Source organism: Triticum urartu, chromosome 4 (genome assembly GCF_003073215.2).
Source record: "Triticum urartu cultivar G1812 chromosome 4, Tu2.1, whole genome shotgun sequence".
NCBI classification, from domain to species: Eukaryota; Viridiplantae; Streptophyta; class Magnoliopsida; order Poales; family Poaceae; genus Triticum; species Triticum urartu.
The window spans coordinates 520,626,371-520,641,918 of NC_053025.1; the positions used below are offsets into that span (position 1 = coordinate 520,626,371).

At 42.7% G+C, this 15,548-nt stretch overlaps 1 protein-coding gene across 1 annotated transcript; it reads right to left on the minus strand.

The window, feature by feature from the left end:
• Positions 1 to 295: 295 nt before the first annotated feature.
• LOC125554840 (cysteine-rich receptor-like protein kinase 37) lies at positions 296 to 6,824 on the minus strand. Its single transcript, XM_048718240.1, has 5 exons — positions 6,708 to 6,824; positions 4,894 to 5,016; positions 1,076 to 1,334; positions 737 to 956; positions 296 to 643 (listed from the first exon to the last, which is right to left on the minus strand). Exons 1-5 carry the CDS (start codon positions 6,822 to 6,824, stop codon positions 547 to 549), a joined length of 816 nt encoding a protein of 271 aa, XP_048574197.1. The 3' UTR covers positions 296 to 546.
• Positions 6,825 to 15,548: the final 8,724 nt, after the last annotated feature.

The window sequence follows — 15,548 nt, forward strand, 5'->3', positions numbered from 1 at the left end:
TATCACACAATTATCATAAAAAACGAAAAAATAGGAAAATAATTACATAATAAATCTGGATAAATGAAGATGGATTAAACTGCATATCTCGCTAGTGGTGGACCAACATAGACTATAATATTTAGAGGAAAGAAAAATATCATGAATATCATTGTGTAAGCAATTCTTAAGTATTAGAGTTGTATATGAAATACTAATTCCTACCACACAATTGTGCACAAAGTAGCTTCTTTTCCAGAGAAAAAAAAAAGGGGGGGGGGGGGGGAGGGGGGGGGGGGGGGACAAAGGTAAGTAGAGTAGAAAATAATTGAAGGGGCATGTTTTAGAAGTTGCCTTTCCCCGGCCCTAAACTTGAGAGCAAAATTTTAGCAGCCTATATCCAAAAGGAATTCTGGAGTTGAGGTTGAACTAATGACATTTTGGACTAAAACTTTCTGGTGACATACATTAAAAATGGTTTAATATTAATGTAAATCTAAACTTATTCTTACATGCTCAATACATTCCAGGTCGTCCATGTCACCAATGTTTGAGTAGTCGAAAATTTCAGCCACCGTCTTTTTTTATTATAACACCCAAGCTAAATATGTCATACTTAAATGAGATTACTTGCTTGGTTATGAATTCTGGTGGCAAGTATCCACTGCAAGCGAGCATAATGACAAGGTGAGCACAAATAATCAGTATTGTTTAGTTAAGAGAAAAATGTTTATTCAGATGAAAATAATAATCTTACAGCGTGCCTAGAGGAAATAGGGTCATCTTGGTGTTTTCTTCGCCGACTAGCCTTGATAAACCAAAGTCCGCGATTTTGGGTACCATTTCCTCGTCTAGCAATATGTTGTCTGGCTTTAGATCCAAATGTGTTACATGAACTTCATGAAGGTATTTTAAACCCTCGCAGATCCCCTTTATTATTTTGAACCGTGAGGACCAATCTAGTCCAGCATGCTTCACTGCAAGAGCAGTATATAGGAAGTATTTTGAGAATGCAATTTTGGTTGTAGATTTATATCAATCAGATGTAAAATAAGTCAAAGAGCTAAAGAACATACATTTGTAGAGATGGACATACCAGAAATAAACCTACCGAGGCCTCCGTTGGGCACAAACTCGAGGCAGAGTGCCCTGTGTATCTCAAATGCACGTACTGTTTTCCCTTCATGGAGTACAAGTACTTGCTCTTCTTCATTGCAGAAGCCAACTAATTTCACAATATTTTGATGATTCAGCCTCTTAAGGTGCTCAAATTCAGTTTTAAATTGCTTTTCGTCAATCCCTGACATGAAACGGAGCATCTTCACGGCAATCACTTGTCCATCTTTTTGCACCCCCTATTTCACCAACATTTAGAATTACTTAATTAATAATCTCTCATGAAATCCGTTTCCTCAAAACCCAATGCTAATTCTCCTAATCCAAACAACCACTTAAACTCGTTATAGGGGCCTTTAGAGGCGTTTTAAAGTGCCTTACATAATCTACCGTGTTGTAGTGTTTTCCTCTCGCTCGAAGGGGGCGACAACGATGTCTGCTTGCGCGGCAACCTCGGGTAATACATGTGCACTGACGCGTCCGCCATGCCTTGAAATGCGATGCGGTGGCAGTTCCAAGTGAAGGGGCTGCATGTGGCTCTGCATTTTCAGGGGTGCTGTCCCTGGGCTACCACCCCCGCTTGTCAAAGGCTACAATACTGTATCTCCATTACTTTGATAAACTACTGCCTCTGTCTGGGTTTATTGGGCCCAAGAGCAGGCCTCGTAATTTTGCTCTGCATGATAAGTGCAGATTTCTCCCTCAATATCCCTCCTGATTCTACGTGACTCGAGCTTCCGCCGTCCTGATTTATTGATCCCCTTCATATTTTGTACTAAATTTTGAATATAGATTTAACTAACAAAATGTTAACACATGTCACCACAAATTATATTGATGGATTCGTATTTGAACATAGTTTGCCACAATATATTTTATGCTATGTATAACTTGTATTTTATTGGTTAAAAATATGGTCAAAATATGACCCTAAATAAGAGGGGGACTAATAAATCAGGATGGAGGTAGTAGTCATTAATTAGCTTGTTTGATAAATAAGAGGAGAGAAATTCGTAGCAGATGCATGCACGTCCACCGAACAACTCCAACTGCTACATCTAATTATGGGAGGATAAACCTCCATGCACTTTAATCGGACACGGAGCAGGAAAAAAATTATACATGAGTAATTGTTGTACCTTGCCTTGGTCCTATAACCTCATAAACCCGGACGGAGGGAGTATACGAGTACACGAATGTCAGATGTGTCATGAACTTGGAAAATGATTAATGCTGGTGATTTTAAGTACACGTTGAGTTGGGACATGAACTTGGAAAAAACTTCTAGTGTGCATTGAGGTTTCCCTTTTTTTATTTCCCAAGCATCTTGACATAAAAAAATCAAAAACATTGTGAAAGATATATTTGTGCATTCAACGTGTATTTCTCAAAATTAAAATAATCCGTTAGAAGAGGTATGCACATCAGCAAATAACAACTTGGAACATTTTTTTTCAAAATATGTTGGCAACTGTTTTAAGACATGTTGAACATTTTTTAAGCATGTTGAACTTTTTGAAAAACATGTTAAATATTTTTAGATGATTGTTATTATGAGTGATACATAGTACATTGCTATATAGTGATAACAGACTTGGGACGGGCTAGCTCGTGCACTCTTTATATCCACCAATGGCTAATATAGTCTGCTAGAGTATTTTGCCAACATGGTTAATTTAATAGAAACTTCCCTGGAAATATGAGACAGAAATGTGTAGTCCAAGGTTCGCTGATGTTGCAGCCAACATTTCCCGCACACACACCCTAAATCATTTTAGCCTCTTTAAACGATTTCGTGGCATAAATATGACCACTTGTTAATAGACTAATGGGGTGTTTCATTTTTTCCCTCCCACGGTGTCATTTATTGTGAAACCTACTTGGGTCTTGCATATTTTTTTAATATTTTGTACGGAGATCATCACGAGGTCTCACGTTTGATCCACCGAGGGCCAATTTATTTTGTTGTTGTTTATATGTGTGGGAGGGGGTATTTTGCACACACAAGTAATTTTGAGGCACACAAGTTTTTCCTCCTAAATCATTTTTAGCCTCTTAAACGAGTTCATGGCCTAAATCTGTTCACTTCCTGAGTTTTCACCCAAAGTGTACAACCACTTTGAGTAATGGACTAAGGGCATCTCCAACACTGACCCACAAATTTGCTCCGGCATCCATCCGCAGATGGGAGGGAGGGGGACCAGTCCGCGGATACGGATGCAGGGTCCAACCATCCAATGCTAGCCACATTTGTCCGCTTACATTTCAAACAACGTTTCAACTAATCGGACGATGTTCATGCAAACACGGCAGATTTCATCGAAGTTTGAATAGTAATATCACAAATCATCCATACATAGCATGCAAATAAGTCTAGTATAATAGTAGTTCAAGTTCAACGAGACTAACCGGATGTTCAACAAGTTTTTCATGAACGGATCATGTCGGCCCACACATACTGCCCCTTCAGCTTTATCCAACAGTGTGTGTGTGTGTAAATGGTCGTCCCTCTTTCGTGTGATACATTATGGCAGCACGTGCGGACAACATAATGTATAAACTAACATTGAGTGAATGATTCAATCAACAAATTGAGCAAGAAGAAGCAAAACGTACGATGTCCTTCTCTACCACACGCAATAGCCACCATGCCTCCAACCTACCAACCATGTCATCACAAAACTTGGTGATGGAGGTCCAGATGGCATACCGTCGGTACGATAACAACCTAACATTGTGTTGTTGGATGATGTGCATGTTGTAGAATGCAATGTGCTTTCGCGCATGAAACAAACCATGCACGCGCTGGCCAGAAGATCCCCCCCCTCCTCTGCTCCTGCCTACAAAATCCACGGATACGGCCAACCACAACAACTCATCCTCGATGGTCGAGTACCTTGCCATCCTTCGTACTCTAAAAAATGACATGACGCTAAAAAATTAGCTAAATGGTATTTGACCAAACACCTATCGGGCATGGTGTCCGCCATGGACGACGTCGACAGGAGGCGGATTGTACCTGACAACGGACGGGTCCTGGGTGGACGACACCGTCGTGAAAGGCGAGCGGGCGCGTCGGTGCTGGTTGCAGAGGTCCGGCAATGCTGGTGTGCCGGCCGGAGAGGTACAGCGGCAGGGTCAGAGGAAGAGGATGCGGATGCAACGCAAGGGGGAGAAGGGGCGGAATGGAAGAAGATGGGACCGGGAGGGGGAATTTAGTGGGAAGAGGGTGTTAGGGTCACGCACTGAATTTTTGGCCTAAATGGTGCAACTAGTTTGAGTTAATCGGGCCCATTTCACTCTTTACCTCTCATGAAGCCTTTTATTGTGAAACCTACTCGAGTCTTTAAAGGCATAATTTTTTAATATTTTTGTACGGTCATAATCATTGTAGTTCCAGGAAACTGTCCTAAAATCAAATTTACAATAACTTCTACAATACTTATATTAAATTTTATAACAAGGGGTCAAGTATATTTATCATCGTGTTCATGTGCAAATTCTAGACTTTTGTGTGTGTCATTTTTTATTTATATACTCACACAAATCCAGAATACTAGGTGCATCAATTTTCATGAAAGTCAAACATATGTATGTTTGACCACGATTATAGAATAAATATCGACATCCGTAATATAAAATAAATAAAATATGAAAATACTTTTCATGTGGATCTAATGGTACAAATTTGGTATTAAAGATATTAATGCGTTTTTTCTATAAACTTGGTCAATCATGCACAACTTTAAGTTTTGAAAAAAAACTAATACACCTTATATTTTGAAATGGAGGGAGTACCTTATAAACGTCTCCAAATGTACCACTGCCAAGCTTCCTCTCATCGGCAAAAGCATTTGTAATATCTTTCAGAAATTCCAGGGATAGCTTCATTGGCTCATCCCTTATGCTGGGATAAATATCCTTAAAAAAAAGTAGTTATGATCGTAGGTCAATTATGTAGGCAAATTTTGACAATCAACAATATGAGATCAAACCTATTAACGGCCTTTACTGGCCATAGGGCCTACCTTAACAGATGGCGATCAATTCTACCCACTACAATTTTCCACAAACAAAACTAACAATTGTTCAGCAAAAAAAAACTCATATGCACTATATGCCAATAAGGTAATTTCCCATAATTGGGAACTTCAAATATTCCAGAAGTGTTCGGACCTGTTCTATCTGGTGCTCTAGGTCACCTATAAGTTTTTCAGTGTTGATCAATTCAGAAACAATGTACTGTATAGTGGGCCTTTTCTGTCGGCTCTGGTCGATGCATTGTAGTGCTATCTCGATGCATCTCTTGACTTGGTTGCAATAAACTTCCAGTAGTCTGGGATTTAATGTTCCACGTAGTCTTTTCCTCCAATTATCATGTACCTTGCAACATAGAGCTAGAATGATAACACAAAATGCAAAAGTGCACAACATTCATAATTCTTATATCCAAATTGGACGGTTCAACTGATAGAAAGATGGGAAAGTTTTTCGATCGTATGGAATAAATAATTAGGGGAACTTATAGGTATACTTACATGCTCAGTAAAACTTTTTTTCGTTAATTCAGCAATACTTGAGTATCCTTCATGTCCAGCCATTATCTTTCCGACTATAACTCCCAAACTATAAATGTCAACCCCCCTTGTAATCATTCCTTGATGCATATATTCTGGTGGCATATATCCCCTTCATGCATGTAGAGTAAAGTTGTTATTTTTGCAAGATAATTATTCGTGAGTTTACAAAACAACATAGCCAGTGCATGTTGAGAATAATACATTAATTTTGAGCAATTGTAGGTAACTGAAATTCACAACATAAATTAGACATCAGAGATTTAAAAAATACTAAAAAAAATGGTAGTAAGAAAATACGAGCTTGTTAAAATTCCGTGGCAATCGATGGACATAATGCTTTGGCATGAGGCAACCTACATTTTACCCATATAACTCATTGACGTCGTAGTTGTTGCAGCACCAAGTAGCCTTGATAAACCGGAATCTGATAGTTTTGGCTGCATATCATTATCTAGCAATATATTATCAAGATTTAGGTTCAAGTGAAGTGTGGAGTTCTCCTCATGCAGGTACTTTAAACCTTCGCATGTCCCTTTGATTATTCTGTAACGCGTGTGCCAATCCAATCCCGAGCTTGCATCTGTTAAAAAGCAAAGAGAAAGAGGTTGGTCAAAGGTATGAACTGAAGAACTCGTTTTTTCACTGCATGCTTCTAGGAAATGGACGTGCAGCCCAGCGAACACAGTTTATTACCGGAAATGTGCTTGGTAAGGCTACCGTTGAGTACATACTCGTAGCAGACCACCCTATTCGTCTGCTCTGCAGAAATCTGTTTCCCATTGTCATGTAGTACAAGTACACGCTGTGATTCATTGCAGAAGGGAGCCCTGCTCCAGTGCTCCCCCCTAACCTAATTTCAGAGGGGTATTTTTGTCCCCGCGAATTTGTTTTTTTCCTGGCCCGCCGCAGCCCAGATCCAAGCCCTGTCTAGCCCTGTATAACCCAGAACGTATACGTACAGTACTCTGGTCCGAAAAAAAAACATCACACAACCCCATGTCCACGTAAGACCCGCCGAATCCAATCATTCACGCGAGCAGCTCCATCAATCTCGCGAGCATTGACGCAGCTCCATAAGTCACGTAGTAGATCTCCAGCGGCGGCTATCTCGTCGCTGGCGATCTTGTCGGACAGCGAGCGCGACAACATCGTGAATCTTCAACGAGCGCGCACAGGTACCGCATCCCACGTCCCCCCTCTAGTCTCGCTCGCGGCAACATCGAACAAACTGCCGCCGCCAGTGGTAGTCGTTAACCTAGCGGGGCGGGTAACCTAGCTACCCGGCGGCGCATGCGATCGTGGATCTTGTTCCGGTAGTGCTGCTCCTCATGATTTGGTTTCACGTAGTGTCGGTTGCCGTCGGCTGTGCGCACCACCGGTATCGTTATTTGATGTGGCGGCTGACCTAGGTATCCGGCGACAGAGGTAATCACAGATCAAGCTAGGTTTTGAGATCGTGCAGTTCCTCGCGATTGAAAGTGATCACGATGGGTGCCGTGGCCATCTTCCTTACTAAGTTGGGCAGATCTGAACGGCCTCGGTTGTGGTTGTTTACATAACATCCGTGATCGTGTGCTATGTGTTTTATATTTCATCATTGATAATGTTTGCACATGTGATGATACATAATATTGGTTGTAGGAAATGGCGGACGAGGAGTTAACTGATATCATGGTAGACATGGAGTTTGGAGAACTGATGAAAGACTGGATAGAAGATTGGTCAGATGATGAAAATTCAGATCGTGAAGATCGGTCAGAGAATGGGAACGAATGGGACGATCTTAATGTGAGTTGCATTGTCATGTTGTAATTTTTTGGTGGCATCCGACAACATTAAATCTTTGTGTTGAAAATTTATAGATCGATGAGCTTGATGATGATCAGGAAAGCAACTCGGAGCTCTCGAATGAAGATTACATTAGTCAGGTACGTAAGTGAAAAATTTTGTTGCCATGCAAATTGAATTTCTTTTGGAATATTATATGATAAGTAATTATGTATTTGTGTTGTATTTTTCAGTTCATTTCCGAATGTCATAATGCGTACGACTATTACGGTGAATCCGACGCGGAGACAGGCCTTAATGACGAATCATTAGATGCACCTGGTTCTGGGGAGTCCGAGTCATCGGTCATCATGAGTGAGGTATGTGTGTAATCAATGTTCTATGGAAGTAAGTAATGTTAAACCTTAGAAATCTGTTTTCATGGTTGTGGTTTGATTGTGTAGGTGACACAAGATGATGGGGCAAAGAATGTCCAAGATACTGCCAGTGCAGATGATAAGAGGGATATGTTCATGCAGATAATGGAAATGACCTTGCGTCTCACGATGCTGCGTATGATTTCTACAACAGCTATGCTAGAGATAATGGTTTCAGCATTAGAAAGAATAAGGTCAGGTATAGCAAAACAGAGTCATGTCATATGCGTTATAGGTGGTTTGTTTGTTCAAGACAAGGGAAACATGACAGCAAGTTGCTAACCGAGGAAGGACACAGCCGTAGGCTCAGAGCCGAGACACGTTGCTTTTGCGAAGCGCACCTGACCGTCAAGCTTGACCAAAAGCGTGGGGTTTGGTATGTTGAAAGTTTTGAGGACAAGCATAGCCATATGTTGGCAGGACCGGACGAGGTACCTTTTCTTTGGTCCCACAGAAAAATCAAAGAGTACCAGAAGCATGAGATAATGTCCATGGGAGCTGCAAGGATTAGAATTCACGACATGATGGATTGCTTCATCAGCAAACATGTATGGTACGGCGGTGTTGGTTTTACCAGGCGTGAAATATACAACCTTTGCGCCAAGGAGAAGAGGAAGCTGCTTTCAAAAGGTGATGCTGCCACAGCCATAGGCATCATGGCCAGTAGGAAACAGAGGGATCCTAGCTTCTTTTTCGAGTACAGGCTAGATAAGGAAGGACATTTGAATAGGATGTTCTGGTGCGAGTCCCAGTCTCGTCATGACTATGAGGACTTCGGCGATGTGCTTGTATTTGACAACACGTACAAGATGAACTGCTATGGTATGCCATTCATACCTTTTGTTGATCTTAACAATCACCGGAAGACCACTGTTTTTGGTTGTGCCATAGTTTCGGACGAGACCGAGGAGACATACGTGTGGCTTCTACAGACTTTTTTGAGGTCCATGTGTCAAAAGATGCCTAAGAGTGTTATCACAGACGCCGACGCTGCGATGATCAAGGCAATTCGCGAAGTCTTGCCAGACGTGTGGCACCGTATATGTACGTGGCACATAGAGAAAAATATGAAGATTCACCTCAGTCACAAGTCCTTGAAGGAGTTCCGAACTCTTCTGTACTACAGCACGTCCACGGCAACGTTTGAGGAGAGATGGCACGCATTTTCCAAAAGATGGCAGTCGGAAAAAACTGTAACATGGTTGAGGCCGATGTATAAGAAGAGGAGACTGTGGGCCGCGGCATATCTAACTGAGGGGTTTTGGCTTGGCATGAAAAGCAACCAGCGGAGTGAAAGCCTGAACTCATGCCTTCACCTCCACCTAGACAGTGAAATGACCCTGGTGGATATGATTTTGCACTATGAGAACGCCGTTGTGCATATCCGTGAAAACGAGGCGCGAGATGACTGCATTGCCTCACAGAGTTTACCGGTGCCAGTTACTAGCTCGAGGGAACTTAAGAAGCTGCTTCTCACGTCTTCACTCCAGCAAACTTCTATATGTTGCAAGATGATCTTAGAAAAACTGACGGCATGGAGATTGTAGAAATTAAGCTGGGAGACGGATCATAGCAGTACATCGTGGCCTGGAAGAATAACCGGAAGCGCCGTTTTTGGGTGGAGTATACACCAGTAAATTCCGCAGAAACTATAAGGTGCAGCTGCAGAAGAATGATTCGAAAGGGTCTACCTTGCAAGAACATATTCCATGTACTGAAGCACTTGAACATATCTGAAATACCAAAGTGTTTAGTTCTTATTCGGTTCACGAAAGAAGCAAGGTTGGGACTGCCCGCGAGGCGCACAAGCGATCTGTTGGGATTTGGTTGGACTGGGGCCGGGGGAAGAATGAAATATAGCGAGGTCAGAGTGTTAGCGTCTGAAGCTATGCATGCGGCATGCAAACACCCTGCTTTGTGGGATCAGTTACAGGAGAGTTTGAAGGCTGTGATAGCTAAGAGTCATGAGTATGATCTGCTACAGGAAAATGTGTTGAAGCAAACAAATGACATCAGTAAGTGAAGTTGAATATGTGGACGATGGTGAAGGCAACATGATTGAGGTTAAAGATCCCTATGAAAGTGTCAAGCAAAGGTGCAACAAAGGCAGATGAGAGCCGCCCTGTCTCGAAAAATGGTAGACCACTCTCTTTTGATGAGTTGAAAACCCGGTGCGGCGCTTGCAAATTGGTAGGACACACTAGACGTAGCAAGAAATGCAAACAAAATCAGAAGTAAGTGTTTGTATGCATTGTGGATTATTAAAGTTTGTACCATTTATTAACTTAGCTTGTCTTCTATCAGGTGCAGAAAAGTGGAGAAGGAACAAGAGTAGAACACTTGCTTCAATTATTTACTGTGTTGATCAGCCGGCTCATACTTCGGCTAAGGTAGCTGTAGGCGCTTGTGTTTCTTTGGTTTGGAGGCTTTGGCCCCGTGATTGTATCCTTAGTGTATTAGCAGACGAGATCCCAGTCTTTGTTTAAATAAAGTAAGATGTTTCCCTGTAAACAAAAATCAAAAAAATTCTTTACTGTGTAATGACCGGGGCGGGAGGTAGAAAGAATATTATTGTACATTTCCCCTGCCCACGTCCTAAATGCCATTAAATAAGTAACTGTACCACTCTCCTCCCCACCACACACTCACCCACCTCCCACGGGCGCCGGTTCGAACTCCCCTCTTATCCCCACCTACAGTAGATCGAGAATACCCTCGCCGGCGACCGCTGCAGCCGCCTCCATGGAGAGAAGCCTCGGCTGGCAGAGAGCGATGATGGACCTCGCCGGCGATGACGAGGGGTGGCGCGCGCAGTTGACGGAGGTGTGCGGCTGGTTCCCCAGCACGGAGATGTTGGTCAACCATGCGCGTGGCCTCGTCAAAGTCCTCACCGACGCCGAGAGGAAGCGCGCCTTCCCCTACGGCCGCGGCGTCCTGCCGGTTGTCCTACTCATGTGGGCAATCCGAGAGGCCACGCTGAGCGACTCCCCTGTTCAGCGCGCAAGGTGGTGGATGTACCGCTCCACCACCATGACGCTGCGGCCAGATTCAGCACGCATCACGTCGAGGGCGGACCGCGTCGACGTCGAGCTCGCTGTCCCTGTGCCCGTCAGCCCGGACTACCAGGTCTGCCATGTGTCGAAGCCAGTGCTGCCGTTGGACCATGAGGAGGGCGAGGAGGACGCTGTGTAGATGGTAGAGCCGGTCGCCGTCGAGGGTGGCAAGACAATGCCCATCGACGTCGACCTCCTTCCCCTCCTCCCTAGCATAGTGAAGGTGGAAGAAGAGGAGGTGGCTCAGGATTAGGTGGCGCAGCTGTCCAACAGAACGGTGGTCAAGAAGAAGGCTTCTCCGTGTGTGGTGCGCCGCTCACGCCGCCTCAAATTTCTGAAGAAGTGAAGATGGGCACAGTTGCTGAAGGAGGAGGAAGCTGCTGATTATCTTAAGTTAGGTATGATGTTATATGTTTCAGCATATAAGTTAACATTATTTTGGGTTTGATGTTGGTTAGGTATGCTTTTATATGTAAGCATATAAGTTATGCAATCGGTATGGTTTGATCGGGTTCTTTGTGGCTGAAGAACTGAATATCTACTGCTCACCCTAAGTGGCAAGTTTAGTTAAATTTCTGAATATTGAATATGTATTGTTGCTTTGCTTCAGTGTTGCATGAAAGCTGCTAGATGTTGCTCCTATGTTGCAACAAGACAATGAACTAGTCTGCTACATAAATCAGTAGTGTTGCTAGGTGATGTGCCCATGTGCATCACATACCAAATATAGAACATGCCAAAAGTGCATTGTCTGTCAAATACAGGACATGCCAAAAGTGCATTGTCTGCCAAATATAGAACATGCCAAAAGTGCACTGTCTACCAATCATGATGGCCCCATGTTATTTATGCTGAAATCTCTATTACACTTTGCCCATAAATGAATAGAAAATAATTTAGCATCATTTCATCATGTCAATTACAATGATGTCAATAACTTTATGAACAATCTACTTGCTAACTATGACAGCAATCATAATGGCAAGCAGGCCAAGATACAGAAGACCTCCAAATCCTAAAATCCTATCCCTATAGAGCAATATCTCCTTGTGCATCTTAACCATTGCCTTCTTTTCTTTCTCATTCCTTTTAATTTCAGCTTCATATTCTGTAATCTTAGTCTCCAGTTTCTTGTTCTTCATGGCAAGATACTTAATGACTGAATTTGCTTTGCTATCCCACTCCCCATCAACCCATTCAACTTACTCAGAAGTGATATCATCCTAAATAAATCACGAGCAATTCAAGTCATTTTATAACTTAACTTGTCGCTGCCAGTGTTAAACACTGAACTTTTTTGCAGCTTGACCGCAATAGCAGTACTAGTTTGAAGATCATGCTCAGTACACTAACCTCAAACACACATCCCCCGAGTGCGCTGCCAAAATTGTCTGCATCTATGCAGACACGGCCACTAGGAGTTTCCTGATGACCACATAGATGGAGCTTGTCATGGCCACAGGTGATGAATTATGGGCGATAATGCTGGGATGTAAAGAACAACGGTAAAGAACTTACCTTTTTGCCACCAAAGTGTAGGACTGAAGAAACCCTAGCCGTGGGTTCTCCCGGTCCGCCGCCGCCCACGAAACCCCCGTCCCCTGTTCCACTAGATCCGCCGCCGCTGCCTCCTGTGACACTGAATCCGGCCCACCTGCTTGCAGGACCCAGGGTTCGACCTAACTTGCGGTCGCCACCGCTCTTCTCGCAGCCGCCGCCCGACGTCCAGCTCGCTGTCATGCTTTCGCCGTCGAGATTTGGAGGCGCAAATAGAGAGGGAGGGCTAGGGATTTGGAAAGGGAAATGAGAAAAGGGGAAAGATCGATGTGAACCTGGCAAAATGGGCTGGTGTAGCGCTGTCGGGAAGATAGCCCACCTGTGGGGCCCCTCACGTGGTTAGATGGGCCATGCCTGGCATTATGGTGAGTACAGAAAAAGTTAATTATACATATAATAAAAAACGACGGGTTTGTAAAACAAACTAGAAAAACATGATGCTTGATAACACGCGATAGAGCCAACGAGCTGACATGACTAATTTTGATGAGTGTAATATTACATTTTGGCTTGATATATTTACTTATCTACCATGACTACTTTTCATAATAATGTGATGAGGGGGAATTACTAGGAGATTATGCAAGATGATGACATGCAGATAGCTAAGGCGGAATGCTAAGCTTGGTAGAGTTTAAAAAAAGTTAAGATTGTGAAATTTTTAATATGAAACTTACGAGAGCAGTTGAAGAGAAAAATAGACTATTATAAAAAATTGGAGAAGGAGAAAAATATTAAGCAAGAACACTTGATAAGTGAAGCCGTGAAAAATACAATTATAAAAAATTGGAGAACGAGAAAAATATTAAGCAAGAACAATTCATAAGTGAAGCCAAAACTTTATTGGTACGACCAAATTGTCTTCTCCGAGCGAATTTTACGACTGAATTGTCTTGTACGAGCGAATTGTCTGACAGACACATACACATGCATGTGGCCTGTTTATTACATAAAAATTATAGAACCCCTAAGATAATCATGCCGTCGAAACCTTCGAACGGACTAAATCCAAACCGCTAAAACTTCAATCTTACATGCCGCATGAATTCTTCAGGCGCCTTTTCCTTGCGATTTCGTGAATTTTGTTCTTCACACACTCCATCGAGTTTGAAGGTGACATAATCAACTCTGCGACGAAACGTCTTCTCCTTGCGTCAACGGTGGCCTGCAAAAAATGACATAAAGGTTACATGAACCGAAGTTGCTACACCACCATAGTAGCTAGTCTACAAACGAAAATAACAGCATACCTGTGTAAATTGGCGGGTGATTCGGTCCCCGTCCCAATGTTCTAGACATTCTGTGACAAAAAGGCCACAAGAGTTCCTGGTACATATGCAAACATTAGCGGTGGGCAATACAAACATGTGTGTTGTTGTTTGATTGTGCATGATGTCCTATTAACTCACCCATCCTCTTGCTGGGGTATGTCATACTCGTTGATAGGCCACTTACTTACGTCCGGATATTTCCCTGGTGTAATAAGATTTGCCTGACGCATATCGTTTGCTATAGCCATTCGCTATAAAGAGGATAGTGTTAAAGAACAATCATAAACAATATGTAAGAGCAATGGTACAAATGTTGGTTACATTACCAGTGCTTTAATAGTCCTTTCAGTCAGGTCCAGAGGATAGAGCGAATCGAGAACTTGGAATTCTTTCTTGATCATGTGCATGACCACGGTCATCCAGTGGCTATTGTCGATATTCAACGCGATATACGTCTACAGTGCAAAAAACCATTACGGATCAAAAGAAATACTTGATGAACTATCATGTAGTGATGAATTACAAACATTACATACCTTATCACGCAAAGTATACTCTTTCATGACTCTATTAACTGCTCCAGCTTTGGTTAGAGCACTATCCATGTTGCAGCTCGATGGCAATGGATCATCATGTGCGATAGCACGATCTACAAGGAATTTGGACCTCCACGCTGGACAGAGGTAACGATCATGACCAACACGCAGCTCCAAATGTCCCATATAAGCATCAATAACCTGCATAGAATATCAGCGCATTACATGTTGAAAGTTGAGACATAGATTATTGAGCATTTTAAAAACAGGACATGCAAGTAGTACTTACATCGTCCGACAGCCATCTATGAGCTAGTACCGGTAGAATCCTTTCGGAAGTCAGAGTTATGCCACGCCCTTCACTGTAGTAATTTTTTTTTCTTGTTCTTCTCAGTGCTAGCAGCTAACTCGACAAATGAAATAGCTGTATAAATTATTTCCGGCGTCAACTCATCTGCCACAACCTCCGGCACATTATTGTTTGAAAATAGAGCTGCATGAAATAATATGAACGTCAACAATGGTGATCATATGCATTGGTAGTAAATAAAAAAATTAAGAATGTTAGTTACGATACCTCTAGTAGCAGTACTAGTACCAGAGGTTCTCTGACCACGGCTGGTACGCCTGCCGGGCTTGTCAAGTGCGTAGGGGGATTCAAATTTCTTGGGAATGGTCCGCTTCCGCTTACCGGACATAACCTCCTCATCCTTATCGATTGTTACACCCTTTTTTCCATTCGCCTTAGCCATGAACTTGCTAACAGAAGATGGACAAATGTCTATGTCCGATGAAGGTGCTAGAGTAGAAGTACCAACCACCCAAGGGTTTTCCGGTGTACCCCCACATACATCATTACGCTTAACAGGTGAAGCTTCCTTGTGTCCATTCATCTTCGGTGGGGTTTTCTGTTTGGCAAAATAAATCGTGTGAACATTTCTGGACGTAAAAAAATTAAACGAGAAAATTATAGACAGAAAGATAAATACATAGTACCTCAGGAATGGTTTTATGGTCGGGAAGCACTATATCAGGCTGCGTCATGTCAATGATCGACTGTCCATCACTGTCCATGTCTTCCTTGTACACGAATTCCTTCTTTTCATATGGACCATTCTCGAACGAATCCACTTCGTCCGGATCATTCTCCGCGGATGGCACGGCAGCAGCCGGCTTGTACATGACACCTGCTTTGTTCAACTTCTCCAACAACCTCTGCAATAGAAATATAAACTTAGTAATGGTAGCATGG